This window comes from Crotalus tigris, unplaced genomic scaffold, assembly GCF_016545835.1.
Source record: "Crotalus tigris isolate CLP2741 ecotype Arizona unplaced genomic scaffold, ASM1654583v1 scf7180000024367.1024689, whole genome shotgun sequence".
Classification (NCBI taxonomy): Eukaryota; Metazoa; Chordata; class Lepidosauria; order Squamata; family Viperidae; genus Crotalus; species Crotalus tigris.
Genome location: NW_024100536.1, coordinates 178,005 through 195,955, shown reverse-complemented (window position 1 = coordinate 195,955; position 17,951 = coordinate 178,005). Strand labels below are relative to the sequence as shown.

The 17,951-nt window shown below is 43.3% G+C and overlaps 1 protein-coding gene across 1 annotated transcript in view; it reads right to left on the bottom strand.

Moving 5' to 3' along the window:
• Window positions 1-17,951, bottom strand: part of PLOD3 (procollagen-lysine,2-oxoglutarate 5-dioxygenase 3) — a 52,290-nt gene that overhangs the window by 8,201 nt on the left and 26,138 nt on the right. The window contains exons 6-16 of the mRNA XM_039327782.1: window positions 17,001-17,064; window positions 15,184-15,281; window positions 13,236-13,337; window positions 12,837-12,968; window positions 10,543-10,664; window positions 6,741-6,845; window positions 6,495-6,620; window positions 3,444-3,585; window positions 762-875; window positions 274-339; window positions 78-182 (exon numbers count right to left, since the gene is read on the bottom strand). Coding sequence (XP_039183716.1) covers window positions 78-182; window positions 274-339; window positions 762-875; window positions 3,444-3,585; window positions 6,495-6,620; window positions 6,741-6,845; window positions 10,543-10,664; window positions 12,837-12,968; window positions 13,236-13,337; window positions 15,184-15,281; window positions 17,001-17,064 — 1,176 coding nt within the window. The remainder of the gene's footprint in view (window positions 1-77; window positions 183-273; window positions 340-761; window positions 876-3,443; window positions 3,586-6,494; window positions 6,621-6,740; window positions 6,846-10,542; window positions 10,665-12,836; window positions 12,969-13,235; window positions 13,338-15,183; window positions 15,282-17,000; window positions 17,065-17,951) is intronic.

Sequence of the window (17,951 nt, the reverse complement as noted above, 5' to 3'; positions counted from 1 at the left end):
CCTCAGCCTTCTTCCAAATGAAGCAACCTGAATGGTGGTGGTCATCTTGGTGGAGGAAAAGGCTAGGACAGACCCACCTCATGTTTTCCTCCAGACCACTGGCCAAAGTGTTCCACCTCTTCCACGAGCTCGTCGCACATCTGATCGGTGAACACAGGAAACCAGTAAACATCAGGGCAAGGCTGCCAACGGGAAGAAGAAACGGTGAGCGAAGGAAGTTTGAGAGAGCAAAATCAGCAACTCAAGAAGACCAGGGAAAAGAGAGGCAGTCACCTGCTCAAAAAATTCTCCCTCAAGAACGCGGGAGTAGTTTTCGTGGATATATTTCTCCTGCCAGTCCTGTCCAAGGAAGGAACAAAATAAGAACAGAGTCGTTTAGAATGATCAGAATACCCAGGAAATGCATCTCCTAGCCTAATGTGTGCCAGGCAATCCAGTCCTGGAGTAAAAATTTAATCTCTGCAAAACTTGCCATCATATCTCTGCCTTCCCCAAACAGGGCCCTTTCAGGTACTCTGAAACTACAATTCCCAGAATTCTCAGAGGGCCTTGGACATTGTGAGAAGCTCAAGGGACAGCCATCTGGGGAATTCATCTGGATTTCCCATAATGCTCTGGAAATTGCAAGGGTAGTTCCATCAGCATACAACTTCTCCCCCTTCCAGAGATGTCCTCCCAGATCTAGGCGCAGAGGTGTAGGTGTGAGATTGGGAGAAAAGGGTCTCATCCCGTGGCAGCTTGGAATTACTGGGACCACTCACCAGGGGATTCTCAGAAATCTGCCAGAGCTCAGGATGTAGGCGGGAGATGTTGTATCTACTGGTGGAAAGGAGACGTCCAAAATCATCTCGATTACTAATATGGAGAAAGATGCCCTGAAAAGGATAGGAAGGACCAGATTTAGGCCAAATTTGTATGGTCTTGTGGTCCCAAGAGCCTACATGCCAGGAGATACCAAAGATGTTTGAAATAAATATAAATATAGATATAGATGATGTAGATATATAGATAATCTATATCAGTGGTTCTCAACCTTTTTAATGCCGTGACCCCCCCAACTGGTCGTAAGTCGAGGACTACTCAACCGGTCGTAAGTCGAGGACTACTCAACTGGTGCAGCACCGTTTGCAGAATGGGACTTTTGGCGGGCTCAGCAGGGCAGAGACAGCCTGGACAATTCCTATTGGCTTTTGAAAGCCAATAGAATTAGACTCTATTCAAGAGAGTCTATTCTATTGGCTTTCAAAAGCCAATAGAATAAAAGGGAGTAGCACAGCTAAGGAAAAGGGGGGGAAAAATGGCGGACTGCGTTGTTTGGCGACCCCCATGAAATGGTCGTTCGACCCCAGATGGGGTCCCGACCCACAGGTTGAGAACCACTGATCTATATCTATATATCTCTATATATTGTAAAATAAATAAATAGCGATCACCAGGAGAATTAATGAGAAAAACATTTAATAAAACCTAGCTTTCGTCAGAAGCTTCCGACATCGTCAGGGTTAAAAACAGTCATTGGGAAGAAACTTATATATGATCACTAGACGCCTGCATCTGCTTCTGGACCACGTCACCAGTCCCAGCTGATCAGATTGCACCCTGAGTATACCCTTAGCATCAGCGCCCAGCCTTTTCCTGTTTCTATTCCATACACTATTGTTCACTCCTGCATCGCTAACTCTGCGGCTGAGTGGGTATACACTAAGGGTATACTCATGGTGCAATCTGATCAGCTGCGACCTTCTGACGTGGTCCAGAAGCGGATGCAGGCGTCTAGTGATCATATATAAGTTTCTTCCCAATGACTGTTTTTAACCCTGACGATGTCGGAAGCTTCTGACGAAAGCTAGGTTTTATTAAATGTTTTTCTCATTAATTCTCCTGGTGATCGCTATTTATTTATTTTACAATATGAATATAACCAGGAGTCGAATTTTTACCCATATTATTAACCACATCTCTCTATATATCTACATAGATATAGATATATAGATATAGATATATATAGAGAGACTAAACATAAATGTAAAGGTAAACATAAATATAAATATACACAGACATCTTTCACATATGTCCTGTGCTTGTTCTGCAGAGTTTTAGAAAAAGATTCTAGAGCAGTGTTTCTCAGCTTTGATAACTTTGCGAAGTGCGGACTTCAAGGCTGGCTGACGGATTCTGCGAGTTAAAGTCCAGACATCCTAAAGTTATCAAGGTTAACAAACATCACTTTAGAGTATATTTTGGTCTGGAGGAAATTTCTACTCCTTAAAAATAAGGTCAAAACAGTACCTGCGGAAGGTACAGGTAAATGGCTTATAAAACTGCCCAAACTACAGGTAGTCCTTGTTTAACAATAGCAATTGGGAGCAGAGGTTCCACTGCTAAGCAATGCAGTCGTAAAATGAGGTGTCACACGACCACATGGCTTAGTGACGGCAATCCCATCAATCGCTGTTGCATTTGTTAAGCAAGGATCATGGATTGTTAAAGCAAGGACCTCCTTGCAATTTTCTGCTGGCTCCCAACAAGTCAGTGGGGAAGCCAGCAGGAAGTCGCATGTTCCAGACAGGCTCACAAACAGGCCAATCAACAGGTCAGTGACTGCTGCAGCGCAGTGCAAGTGTGGCAGAGCCAGGTGAGGGTGGTGTTGCAGGTGCGTGCGAGGGAGTATTCTGTAGCCAGGCTCCTTGGAAGAAAAAGAGGCAGGATTGCAAGCAATTTACCAGAGTGACTTGTGACCTTCTCTGCCGTCTTCCCCATTGACTTTGTGGGAAATCAGCAGGGCAGGTCATGAATGTTGATCACATGACCATGGGACACTGCAAACATTGTTAAGGGTGAATAGGTTGTCCAGCCTCTGCTTCCTGAGCACCAATCGAAACTTCAGGTAGTCCTTGACTTATGACCACAATATAAGCCCAAAATTTCTCTTGCTAAGCAAGACATAGATTCAGTGAGTTTTGCTCCATTTTATGATTTTTCTTGCCACAGCTGTTAAGTGAATCTCTGCAGTTGTTAAGTTAGTCACACGGTTGTTAAGGGAATCTGGCTTCCCCGTTGATTTTGCATGTCGGAAGGTCACAAAAGAGGATTAACGTGAGCTGGGGACACTGCAACCGTCATATATACATGCATCTGAATTTTTATATCACGTGGCCCTGGGGATCCTGCAGTGGTCGTAAGAGTGAAAAACGTTAAGTCACTTTTTTCAGTGCCGTTATAAACTCCAAATGGTTGCTAAACAAATGGTTGTTTAAGTTGAGGACTACCTGGACCACTCATTTAGCACCCTCCCAAATTTGAATAGTTGCTGAAACATTGGTTTTCAGCTGAAGACTTCTGTAATAGACTTATATTATCAACATAAAATACGAAAAACAAACTTTTTAAAGAACTTCGTTCTTTTTGGTTGAGCGGCCTCCAAGAAAGCAAAAAACTCTCACCTTCTCCCGCACACTTTTACAAAAGGCCATATCTGGATCCGTGTCCTCCAAGGTGAAAATATTGCGTTGGGGCAAATCCTGCCTTAAGATCTCCCCTTTCAACAGGTAGGCCTGAGAGATATAGGGGACGTTCCACACGCCACTGAGATAGGGAAAAGCAACAGGAGAATCAGCGGTACCATAAACAAGGCAGCAGGTATGCAGATCGGAAGATTAAAGGGAAAAAAAAGAGCTTTTCCTTTTTTGGACTATGCCAAGGAGTATATTCAGTCCGAAATTACAGATGGAGCAAAGCGTCTTGGAAGACCGCGGGGAGAGAGAGAGATTAAGAACAGAAGTTATCTCCTTCTGTTGCTTCCCAAGAACTGAAACTGAGAGATGCTACTTCGACTGGCAATGCATTTTCTACTTTGCTACTTTTGAAATCAAATTTATGGAGGGTTTGCCCACAGAGGGCATGACACCCACATTTTGCCACACCCAAAGTGGAATCTTTCCTTTCCAGACCTGGGAACATAGCAATGCCAAACCCCCAACGGCAAAGATGAATTCCGGCAGGATTTGTTTCCCTGCATTTTACAATTGATGGGGCTCAACCTGACAAAATAGCATGTTTCCTATCAGCTGGGCCTGGCTTAAATACGTTTGGCAGTATTCCCAAACTGTTTAGGGTCAGAGAAAGGTTACAAACTTCTTTGTAAAGATTCTATACTCCAGTGCTGGCGAACCTAGGGCACGGGTGCCAGAGGCAGCACACAGAGCCCTCTCTGTGGGCACGCGTGCCATCGCCCCAGTCCTAGGCCTTCAGCTGGGTTTTATAAAACCTTTTCGCTTTAGGTCTCCGCTGCCGTGTGCAAAAAAAAAAAAAGTTTCAATCAGTCAATTTCAACTTCTTGTGGGAAAAAAAAAGATCTTGTAAAGTTGGAATTGATTGATTGAACTTTTTAGTTCCACCCAGTCTGCCGTTACCTCTGCAGCCATGCCTACCCAGTGGGCCATGCCCACCCGGCACTCAACGATGCATAAATGGGCACACTTGGGCACTCGGTCTCTAAAAGGTTCATCATCACTGCTATACTCCCATCTCCAAATGGAAAGAAAGAAATGGGCAGTAAAGCAGCGAAGTTTTAATCCAGTGATTCTTAACTTTGGTCACTTTAAGATGGATGAACTTCAAACTCTCAGAATTCTGGGAGTTGAAGTCCACCTGTCTTAAAGCTGACAGATTTCAGAAACACTGTTCTATTCTATTCTATTCTATTCTATTCTATTCTATTCTATTCTATTCTAATCATATCATATCATATCATATCATATCATGTAATCTAATCTTTTTTTTTTTTTTTTTGATCCCAGGGATCTGTGCCGACAGGATTCCACCTGGGACTATTACTTCAAGCCTACTTCCCTCTTAAATTCTCAAAATGCCCTACAAAAAATTTTGACTTTTTCAACCACAGCCCTTTTGATGTCAGAGCAGACCTGGGCATTTTACGGCCCTCAGGCCGTTTGGCTGTCCCTGTCCTGCCTGTAAGAGGTCAATCGAAAATTAGAGAGCAACAGCACTTATATGCTGCTTCACAGTGCCTTACAGCCCTCTCTAAGCGGTTTACAGAGTCAGTATATTGTCCCCAACAATGTCCTCATTTTAGGGACCTCGGAAGGACGGAAGGCTGACTCAACCTTGAGCTGGTCAGGTTCGAACTGCTAGCAGTAGGCACAATCAGCCTGCAATATTGCATTCTAACTACTGCGCCATCACAGCTCATATCATCAAATGTAAATAAATGTACGCCATGCATGCACTAAAACTGCACTGCTTTTGTTTTGAATGTGACTGCTATTTTTTTTCCCCAATTTACTTATATGCATCCATGTGTGCCTACACATCTTCACAGCTCTACTGGTTGAGCTTTGCACAACTGTTTTTCATGTGGCCCCTTAGGAAAATTAATTGCCCATCTCTGTCCCAGAGGTTTTTTGTTCATCTTTAAAAAGCTAGGAGCCCATGTTGCTGCCCTCGATGGCTGAAAGCCCTAAATGTGAAGCGTACTAATGATTCAAACCCAGTTTAACCTAGTCTAGCTTGTTTCATACACATAGCCACCAATATGATTTGAACTGTGTCTATCCAGACCGCATCCAACACTCTAAGTGCAAAATCACATGTGTTCTTTAGCCATAAAATCATTCTTCTCAAACTCCAGAATTCTGCTTTAGCTTAGCACAGTGATGGCGAACCTTTTAGAGACCGAGTGCCCAAACTGCAACCCAAAACCCACTTATTTATCACTGGGTGCCAGGTGGGCGTGGGCACTGGATGGGCGTGGCTGTGGTGGTCATGGCAGACTGGGTGGGTGTGGCCAAGGTGGGCGTGATCACTTCGATGTTGCTCATGGGAAGGGATGCCTGTGGAGGCTGAGCAGGGTTGGGGGAGATCCAGGGGATCTCTGGCAGGTGGGCCGGTGGGCAGGAGGCTCGTCCTGCGGGGTGAGGCAAGGCAAGGCAGGGTTGGGATGCTATTGTCACAGGGCATGGTGAGGCAGGGGCCGGGGAGGCTGCTGCCTGACACCATCGGCCCCTGCACACAGAGGCCAGCGAGCGCATGGGCTATGTGGGATCTCGGCGAGTTAGTTGGTGGCTGGTTGAAGAGGGATGGTTGCCATCTCCGGGGCATGGCATGCGTGCCCACAGAGAGGGCTCTGAGTGCCGCCTCTGGCATGCATGCCATAGGTTCGCCACCACTGGCTTAGCATCTTGTATGTGGAAAAGACTTTGGGAGATGAAGCAAAGAGAATGCCTAAGGACTGTGCCAAAGATGCTTTTGCTAACTAGTCTTACAATAAAGTGAGACAGTGGGAGATTTGTACTTTTAGACTTGCGAGTTTCTAATAATTAGCCTTACAATAAAGCAGAATTCAGTTGTCTTATCATCTTTCCTGTCTGGTCTACATGGGAAGACTTGACACATCTGGTTGACTTGTAGAAGTCTTCCACTCTGCAAAAGCCACCTTCCACCCAACCATCCATATGCTTAAAGTTCCCACTTACATTCTCTTGCCTTGCACCAATTCCACATAGTCCTCTGAGCGGGCGTAATATTCATCGGGGCTAAGGGCACCCCAAAAGTTGGACCAAAGCTTGGCATACCGAGACATCATGGGAGCAATCACGTTCCTGGATGGTGCAGACGAGTAATACAGAAGTCAGGAGAGTAAAAGCCAGCGGGTAAAAGGAGAAGTCAGTATGGCCCGCAGCTGGGCCCAGCACTTGGGTGGGTGTGGAACTACTGCTTACTTGTTCTCCTGCACAAGTATCTGCAGGATTTCGGGATTTGTCACCACCACATCAGCATCGAGGCTGAAGTAATAGTCGCAGGTGGAATCCTGTCGGCACAGATCCCTGGAATGCAAAAAAGAAAAAAAAGAGGATGGATTAGAACTGGGTTTCTCAAATTTGGCAGCTTTAACATGGGTGGACTTCAACTCCCAGAATTCCCCAGACAGCCAGGCTAGCTAGGGAATTCTGGGAGCTGAAGTTCACCCATCTTAAAGTGACCAAGGTTAAGAAACACTGGATTAAAACTTTGATGCTTTGCTGCCCATTTCTCTCTGCCAACCAAATACAGGAGACCCTGAACAGGTAGTCCTCGACTTAGGACCACAATGGAGCCCAAAATGTCTCTTGCTAAAAGAGACATTTGTTAAATGAGTTTTGCCCTATTTTACAACCTTTCTTACCACACTTGTTAAGGGAATCCCTGAAGTTGTTAAATTAGTGACACGGTCGTTAAGTGAAGCTGGCTTTCTCCAGTGGTGGGATTCAAATACCTGAACAACCAGTTCTCTGTGTGGATGCAGGCCTGGGCCTCCGAGGCCTAGAATGGACTTCCGGAAGTGACATCCACACACTTCCTGTGGGCCGTTCTAGGCCTCTGAGGCCTAGAACAGACTTCCGGAAGTGACATCCACGCACTTCCTGTGGGCTGTTCTAGGCCTGGGAGGCCTCCTCCAGGCCTCTGAGGCCTAGAACAGACTTCCAGAAGCAATGTGGGTTCAGCCAATTCTTTGAACTCAATGACATTTAGCTACCAGTTCTCCTGAACCGGTGCGAACCGGCTGACTCCCACCACAGGCTTTCCCATCGTCTTTGCTCGTCAGAAGTTTACAAAAGGTGATCACATGAGGCAATTATCACAAATATAAACTAGTTGCCAAGCATCTGAATTTTGATCACATGACCATGGGGATGCTGCAATGGTTGTAAGTGTGAAAAATGGTCATGTCACTTTTTTTCAGTGCCATTCTAACTTTGAGCAGTCAGCAAACAAATTGTTGTAAGTCGAGGACTGGCTGTGGTTATTATCTACAACCTCAACAGACCCAGCTCATTGACGAAGTAGGTTAGTGATATCTGGAGATTTGTGTTTTTCCCCAGGAAGCGAAGTAACTTCTCGTTCCTTTTCCAAGTTCCTCCTGGCAGATGCAAAGGCAGATGCAATCAGTCAAAGCATTGAGGAAGAGACTGAATACATGAAAGGATCTTCAGTTTTCGACTTGGCTTACTTTAGCGCTTGAAAATGCACTGCTCTTCTGCCCTTGCCATCCCAAAAAGCTCTTTTGCCTTTCAAAAGACTCTAGGCACATGGAGAGAAGATTAAGAGCTATACTTAGCTAGGCAGGAACCAACAGTTCTCAGGCTAGAAAGAACTGGTATGTAAATATGGAGCAGTTCTCAAGCATGGGAATACAATGGCTTACAGTGAGGGGCTGCCACAAGGAACAGGGGGCCAGGTTGTTCACCAGAGCACCAGATGGAAGGACGAGAAACAATGGTTGGAAACTGATTAAAGAGAGAAGCAACCTGGAATTAAGGAGAAACTCCCTGACAGTGAGGACAATCAACCAGTGGAACAGCTTGATTGTGGGCACTCCGTCACTGGAGATTTTTAAGAAGAGGCTAGATGTTCACCTGTCTGAGACGGTGTAGGTTCTCCTGCTTAAGCAGGGGGTTGGACTAGAAGAATTCCAAGGTCCCTTCCAGTTCTATTCTATTCTATTCTATTCTATTCTATTCTATTCTATTCTATTCTATTCTATTCTATTCTATTCTATTCTATTCTATTCTATTCCAAGTCTCTATTCTATTCTATTCTATTCTATTCTATTCTATTCTATTCTATTCTATTCTATTCTATTCTATTCTATTCTATTCTATTCTATTCTATTCTATTTAAATCCCGGAGTAGACAAGTATCTCGGACTTGATTTTTATCCTTGGATTCAGGCATATGTTCCCCATTTATGTAGCTTTTATTGTATCAAGAATACAGCCACTTATCAACATAGGTGGTACCTCACTCAATAGTAGTAACTGTGAAAGGGATCTTGGAGGGATAGAATAGTGGATAATCACTTAAATATGAGCCAGCCGTGTGCTGCAGCTGCCAAAAAAGCCAACACAGTGCTAAGCTGCATTAACAGAGGGATAGAATCAAGATCACATGAAGTGTTAATACCACTTTACAATGCCTTGGTAAGGCCACACTTGGAATACTGCATCCAGTTTTGGTTGCCACGATCTAAAAAAGATGTTGAGACTCTAGAAAGAGTACAGAGAAGAGCAATAAAGATGATCAGGGGACTGGAGGCTAAAACATATAAGGAACGGTTGCTGGAACTGGATATGTCTAGTTTAATGAAGAGAAGTACGAGGGGGGACATGATAGCAGTATTCCAATATCTCAGGGGCTGCCACAAAGAAAAGGGAGTCAAGCTATTCTCCAAAGCACCTGAGGGCAGGACAAGAACCAATGGAGAGAAGCAACCTAGAACCAAGAAGAAATTTCCTGACATTTAGAACAATTAATCAATGGAACAACTTGCCTCCAGAAGTTGTGAATGCTCCAACACTGGATGTTTTTAAGAAGAGACTGGACAACCATTTGTCTGAAATGGTATAGGGTTTTCTGCCTGAGCAGGGGGTTGCACTAGAAGACCTCCAAGGTCCCTTCCAACTCTGTTATTCTATTCTAACATGTGTTAAATCTGGGAACTTCTGTTGTATTTCTGAACTTGGGACAAAACACCAGCAGTAATAATTCATTACTATGTCTCGCCTGAAATCTGGCAATAGTTAAAACGACATACTTGAAAGTTAGCGTTTAGTAGCAACAAGAGAAGCTTTTCCAATTAAATTTCTGCCTGGTCCAAATGTACTAAAAGTATTGAAGTAAATGAATTGTATTAATGAATTGTATTAATGAAATAGAAATAAGTGTAATCGAGTAATTGGACTAAATAGAAGTGAAAAAGTAATCATAGCATAGTAGAGAAATATAAACAGGTGACTATTCAAGTAAGAGTGATAGTGAATGAAATTAAGAGTAGTGACAACACTTAGATAAAATAGGATTATAGAAAATTACTAGAGAAAGTAAAATTTAGAAACATTATACACAATATTAGCATAAAACAAGAAAGGAGGAATTATTATATATGTCAAAGAAAAATAAAATTAAATAAATATACTTGGATGAAAAGGGGTGAATTTTAATGTTGGAAATAGTATTAGAGTAAAAACAGTATATGCACTAAATAATATGAGAATATTTGTATGATCACCATGCTTAGATGGAATTCCGGTCCAGTCTTATAAAAAATATGAGTGTTACTATAATGAGTAACGTTGGATTCCTAAGTAAGTAGTAGAATATGAAAGAAGAAAAATGTAAATAAGAAACAATAGGGCAATAAGGACAAATATTTCAAAGAAGAAAGAGGGGGGAAATGTAAAGAATAGAAGAGTACTGTTACAAATTGCTGTTAACAAAAAAGGATATATTACGTTTGTATGTGTGTAATGTTTGTTGTGCTTTGTTTTGTTTTGTTGGTCTAAAATAAATAAATAAATAAAAATTTCTGCCTGATCTTGCAGGGGGGAGGGGGACATGATGCTTAAAGCGTTCCTTTGCATCTCTGCTTTTGCTCTGGCAGGCACCTCATTTCACACACACACACAAACACAAACACAAACCTCCTGTGCTTTTCTACCAATTGAGATAGCTGAATCTGTCATTTCTTACCCTGTATTTACTTACATAGCCATATCTCGGGCTTCACCCTCGCTCAGATCCTCTTCCGGCCCGATTAGTTTGATGGGGTGAAAGGCCTTGCGAAGTTGATCCCATTCAGCTTGGATGTGGGGCTCATGGTACACCTCCTGGCAAAATGTCAGACAGGTTTATTAAGTGTCCTTGAGCAGCCAAGATGGAGAGGAATTTCAAGGTTTGAGTAAGGAGGTGGAATGGCATCTATGGAGATGGAATGGCATCTATGAATGACCTTAGGAGGCGGAAAGAATAATGATTCGCAAGCTCAGCAACTTGAAGATGTGTGGACTTCAACTCCCAGAATTCTGGGAGATGAAGTCCACATATCTTCAGGTTGCCGAAGTTGAGAAACTAGACTACACAATGGTCAGACAAGAGACAGGGCAAGGGTCCCTCACTCGTTTAGAAGAGCCTTGATGGCATAGTGGTTAGAATGCAGTACTGCAGGCTACGTCTGCTGACTGCCAGCTGCCAACAGTTCGATTCTCATCAGCTCAAGATTGACTCGGCCTTCCAACCTTCCGAGGACAGTAAAATGAGGATTCGGATTGTTGGGGGCAAATATGCTGACTCTGCAAACCACTTAGAGAGGGCTGTAAAGCATTGGGAAGTGGTATATTAGTCTAAGTGCTATTGCTGTTCTTAGACTGTAAATGTGAGGGAGATGTACTTTCCACTAATGTAGCCATACACTAAAACAGAGCGAGTACTCCTGAGATAGATAGATAGATAGATAGATAGATAGATAGATAGATAGATAGATAGATAGATAGATAAGATAAGATAATCTTTATTGTCATTTTTATACCGTGGGCACAAGGGCACACATCAAAAATGAAATTTAGTTGCCCGCTCTCAAAGTGAAACACATACATGACACACACCTAAACATACTATGAACAACATATGTATAGACCCACATCCCTACATATACGTAGCAAATAAATATTAAATATTGTCCATCTTGAATATATGAGTGTGCTTCTTATCAGGACTACCTCATAAGTGTTCTATCCCAGCCTATTGCCGTCCTTGTTAAAGGCACAAGGACCAAACCCCTGTTGATACAATAGGCTGGAGACTTTAAAACAAAACAAACCCCTTTTAATATGGGTGACAAACCTGTCAAATAGTCCAAAACACAAGCAGCAAAACTCAAGTCCAAAGGAAGGAAATAATCCACAGGAAACACGATGCAAATAGACGAGAAGTCACAAGCAAGACGAACAGACCAGGATTCCAAGAAGCACTTTGCAAACGGTTGCCTTCAGCAACCATCACCGCCCACACCTCCTTTTTTTATACAGCAGTCCCAAGGCATTGCCTCTCACTGCCTTCTCCTTTTACTCTGGAGTTGCTGTATTGACTGCTGTTGATTTACTCTCGCTAATTGACGACGTGTGCGAGCATCAATTAGCAAGTCCATCAGGTGTGAGTCGTCCGAATCTGACTCATTCTCCTCACATAGCTGAGCTTCATCAGGAACACGACTGGAGGGCCCAGGCTCTGCATCAAACCGTGAATCCTGTAATTCATCAGAGCCTCCCTCTGCCCCGATGGCCCTTCAAATGCCTCCTCCACCTCCTCCTCAGATTCCTCAGACTCCGCTGTTGGGAGCACAGGCTGGCATAGAGTCACAACAATAAGATTGACAGGAAGGCAGTGGAAATAATAAACCTACAAGTCCACCCTCAGTTCTCTTCCTGGGTAACCACATTACATTCCAGCCAGCCAGGACCTTTCTACAAGCTAGAAATATTTTATTACTTGAACTGTCATAGCACTGATTTGAATTGTTTTGTATTTTATTGTTGCAGACAGTCTCAATTTGCTCAGAATATATTTTGTTTTCTGTCCTTTTTGGAAATACGCTTCTGTACTTAATTATAAGTTCAATTGGAGTATGCTAAGCTTGGTTATTGTGCATTTTTAACATTTTTTTGAGATCTCCGCAGATTTCAACTGTATAACTGGAAGAGGGGGAAGCTAACATCTGTTCCCTATTCATCCCCCCCCCCAGGGAATCCAAAGTTACAACCTCTGCAATAGACACCATGTCCAGCTGTGGATTTCATTTCTGTGACACATAAGCCGAAAAGCAACCAGTATCAAGGAAATTATTGAAACAAAGGAAGTCACAAGTAATCCCAGAAGTTCCCCATAACATGGTGGCCCTCTAGATGTGTGGGATGACCACTCTCATTATTCCCAGCTGGCAGGCCCATGGGCTGATGGGAGTTGCAGTCTAAAGTCAAGGCGGGCTGTTTATTGGCTCAACTCACGTGGTTGTGAATGAAGAGGCTGAGGTGAGAATAAGGGTAATCCAAAGTCAGAAGACGCTGAAGAAACTGAGGCAAGAACGGTACTGGCTTTTCAATAAAGACACCCAGCAGAACACGTGGATATGACTCTTCCTAGCAAAGGAAGACAGGAAAAGAGATTTAGGTCTCCAAGCTCTCAGCTCAGACCAGGGGTGTCTAAACTTGGCAGCTTTAAGATTTGTAGACTTCAACTCACAGAATTTCCCAACCAACATGGTTGGCTGAAGAATTCTGGGAGCTGAAGTCCATAAGTCTTAAAGTTACCAAGATTGGACATCCCTGACTTAGATACTTACTAAAGTCCATCTGGGTTATATTCCTCCCCTACTTTCACCTCTAGTAGGATACCCAGAGACTCACTGGCACGTCTGACAGATCCAGGAGGTTATCATCGCATACTTCGCAGCCTCCCTCGTATGTCCAGGCATTGGGGATGTAATTCCCCAAGTAATTCAGCTGTAACTGCATGGAGAGAAGGAAAAAGTCTGTGAAAGATGGAATGAAGGTGAGTTGCACCAATACAGGTAATCCTCGACTTACGACCGCAATTGACCTCAAAATTTTTGTTGCTAAGTGACACATTTTATTATCTTTCTTGCCACAGTGATTAAGTGAATCACTGCAGCTGTTAAATTAGTAACACGGTTGTTAAAAGTGAATCTGGCTTCCCCACTGACGTTGCTTGTCAAAAGGTCGCAAAATGGGATCATGACATGACCCCAGGACACTGCAACGGTCATAAATGTGAACCAGTTGCCAAGCATCTGAATTTTGATCATGTGACCATGGGGGGATGCTGCAAATATCATTAAGTGTGAAAAATGGTCAGAAGTCACCTTTTTCAATGCTGTTGCAACTCCAAACGGTCATTAAATGAACTGTTGTATGTTGAGGATTACCTGTTATTTTGCTCAGCAGCAGAAAAACAGGGAAGAGAGAATTCAGCACCAGGGCAGACCTCTTTGTAGATTTACTACAAGTATGGACATTTCTGAGATATTCCACACATGGATTAAAGCAGGGCTTTTCAATCAGTGGTACGGGTACCATCTGTGGTACATTGGCACATGGCAGGTGGTACGTGACCATCCTAGAAAAGTGGTAGCGGGGGAGGAGAATGAGCTGAACTGATGGCAGCACCGCACAAGCCTGAGCGAGAGATGGCTGGAGCTGCAGGGCTGTCAGGGCTCAGCGGAAGCACCAGGATCAGTGCCGCTTTCCAGCTGATCGGCACTTCTTCGGGGCTGTCAGGGCTGTCACTGTCACTGTCAGGGCTCAGTGGAAGCGCCAGGATCAGTGCCAGGCTCCAGCTGGACCTCGGCACTGATCCTGGCGCTTCTGCTGAGCCCAGAAGTAGAGCCGATCAGCTGGAATGTTGCAGCATCTCTAAGGTCTTGTGATTTACATTCAGATGCTTGGCAACTGATTCATATTTATGACGGTCCCAGTGTCCCAGGGTCATGTGAAGTGACCAAAACCTGCTGCAACCACCCAGCAGACGGAGGGGGAATAAAAACCAAACACCCCCCATCCCACCCCCACTGCCAATCCTCAACAGAAATGCTCACAGCAATGAAAACCTCGGACAGGAAGAAGAGCACCGCTGGGCAGGCAGTTAGGTGACTTGCTCGGCTGTGGCTTGGGGGGCACTTTTTTCAGTGCCATTGTAACTTCGAACAGTCCCTAAGCGAACTGTTGTAAATCGAGGACTACCTATACTTTATCACTTTTTTCCTTTTTTTTTTTTTTTTGGTTATCAAGTTTTTGACACCTTGCTAGACGACTGGTGGTACTCGGATACTGCTATATCCTAAAAGTGGTACAATAGGTGAAAAGGTTGAAAAGCCCTGGATTAAAGAACTGGAATTTCCCATAAAGCCACAGCAATGGTGTTGGCTCTTAAAAATTGGAAAATTATAGCTATGGGTTTGAGATGAAGATGGATTCATCCAAAAATTGTATTTAGGACGTGTGGGAGTTCCCAATTTCGAACCATCGCTACATGAACTGTTGTTAAGTCAAGAAATACCTTCCAAAATTGGATTCGGCTTTTGAGACTCTTAATAAGTGAACAAGGAAGAAAGTGAATTTGAGATGGTTGGGAGAGCACTGGCTATCAAGAGGAAAGAGAATCCTTGTTTATCTACCCACTCCCTGAACAGTGGAAACTCAATACCAGCTTCCTAAACAGGCAAGTACACACAGCCATTTAGCTATGGTGCAACCTGCTCCACAGGATCTTGGAATGAAGTTCACACTCTGGGTAAAGATTGCGCAAATTTAAAATTGTAAAGAGAGGAAAAGTTACCTTGGTGGGTCCGTTGCCATGGATAACCACAGGAAGGGTATCATATGCAACATTTCGGGCTCGCACGCGGGTCTGCTCAAATTTCAGCACAACCTCCTCTGTGAAACCAGGAAGAAAAAGTGTAAAATGAGCCAGTTTGGCATAGTGGTTAAGATGCTGGCCTAGAAACCAGGAGACTGTGTGTGAGTTGTGGTCCTCCTTACTTTGGGCCAGTCACTCCCTTTCTGTCCAACCTACCTTGCAGGATTGTTGATACCTGTGTTTCCCCGGAAATAAGACTGGATCTTATATTAAGTTTTGCTCCAAAAGATGCATTAGGGCATATTTTCCAGTTAGGCTTATATTCGGGGAAATACGGTACTAAATGCATCAATCTGGCTGACAATCTTAACTGGAGCTTATTTGGGGGTGGGGCTTATATTACGAGCAACCTGAAAAAAAATCATGCTAGGGCTTATTTTCCGGTTGGGCCCTATTTTCTGGGAAACACAGTATGGGGAAAATAGGAGGCAGGACCATACATACATATATAAGCCAGCTTACATACATACATATACATATACATATACTGTACATATACATATACATATACATACATACATACATACATACATACATACATACATACATACATATATATATATATATATATATATATATATATATATATATGTAGGTCTTTGGTTATTCGAGTTTTCTCCCACATCAAATTGGAAGTGTCTTGGAGACGTTTTGACAAAGTCCCATTCGTCATCTTCAGGCTGGTGTTTTCGGCTTCGTGCTTCTAGGAGCAATGTGTGATCGTAGCTGTTTCTTCCTTTTAACTGCCAGTGGGGGTATGAACTGATTGGGTGAGAGTTGGTTGTGTTCTGATTGGGTGGAGGTGTGTTCTGATTGGTTAGGAGCTTGGCTGTGCTCTGATTGGATGGGGGGTTGGCTGTGCTCGGATTGGATGGGGGAGTGTTCTGTTTGGGTGGGGGCTTTGTTTTGCTCAGGTTAGTCTGAGTTGCAGGGGGATGTAAGATGGTGAGCTGCATTGCTGTTGTTTGGCTTCGCGTTCGTGGTCATGCCTCATTTTCATGGTGGGTGTCAGTTTGCTTCATGTATGGATTGGAGTGGTTTAAAATGGCTAATGATGCAGCTGTGGTCTGGCTTCTAGTTTGTGGTCGTGCTTCATCATTGGTGTGGGTTTGGGTTTGCTTTTTGCGTGGATGTGTGGTGGTGACATCCTGTGTGGTTTTCGTGAGTGTGGGTCTGGTGTCATTCTTTGTGTTAGGGACTCGTTTATCAATAAGGGCAGGTTTCCAAATGGCTGGTAGGTGGGAGGTATCGTCTAGTTTATTCATGCTGTGTGGGCATTTTTCTATCTCAATGGCTTCTCTGATTATTCTGTTATTAAACTAGTCATTTGTAGTAGACGTTCTTCAAGCCCATTAAATCATAATAGCCTTAACCAGAGATGTCTGTGGTGTATATCTGGGTGCAAATGATAAAACAAGCCACAAACCGCACCAACACTAAACTCCACCTTTTGGTATGTGCATTGCGATGTTGTAGGCACATACACGAGGTTGATGATAGTTTCAAGCCATTAGAATAGTTGTTTTGACTAAATTGCCAGACATCCCTGGTCTCCTTCATTCTGCTCCAAGTTAGTTTTAAACTACACTGATGTTTGTCAAGGCGACAAGTCTTCTGTTTTGAGATCTCCAGGTCACAAAATTTCCCGCCTGCTCCCATCCTGCTCCTTCAAGCCTTTCCTCCCCTGCTAGACATATTTTTGTTGATTCTCCTCATTAGGACCACCACTCACTTACCAATGGCCCCATTCAGATTCTGGAAGATTTTGGACGTGTGATCCAAGGTGATTCCGTATTTTTCCTACAAACACAACAGTGAGGAACTAAGATCAGAGTCTTTTCCTCATATCATGCATTATTCTTCTCATCCTTCTACAAAACCGTCCATGCTCAAGTTACAAACCAGATCCTTGGGAGGGACACTGAACTGTAGCTCAACAAGGTGGTGAGTTGTAGATCCAGACTTAGTTGCTGGTATTTTGTAAAATTCTTCCTGGCTAGAGCTGCTTCTTCCAAAATGGGGTGGGAAAACCTGAAACTCAGTTTAGAAACTCAGCCCATTTATCACTATGTAACTTGACTTTCGCATCATATTTTAGATTCTGCTAATTGTATATTGCATTAAATGACATGCATTTCAGTTTTTGGGGAGGTTGGTCCTGCTCCCACAAACAGATAGCCCTATTCCAAGCAAACTTCCTCATATTACCTGGGTCAAAAGTACCATTTTGGGGATAAGTCCTCAACTTACAACCATAATGGAGTCTGCCCATTATGGCCATAAGTCATGACAGTTATAAAGCAGGTCACCCATGTGACCAACCTGATTTTTATGACCTTTTTTGTGGTGATTGTTAAGTGAACCAACTGTGCATTATGGACAAGTTTTGCTAAAAAACAAGAAGTAAATGCCAGTTTTTGACAAAAACATTGTTAAAATATGGTCATGTTCAAATATGGTCATGTTATGGGGCATTGCATGCCAGAACAACTGGACACAAGGACAATTTTTTCCCCCCATGCCATCACTCTGCTGTCAAACCAGCTAGTAAGCCTGTATTATCATTATTCTTCTCATTTTTCCTATTACTTATCTCCTTATCTACTTATGACTATAACTTTGCTGCTTGTATCTTATGGTTTTTATTGTTCTATTTAGTATCCTAGTATATTTATGTTGATTGCATA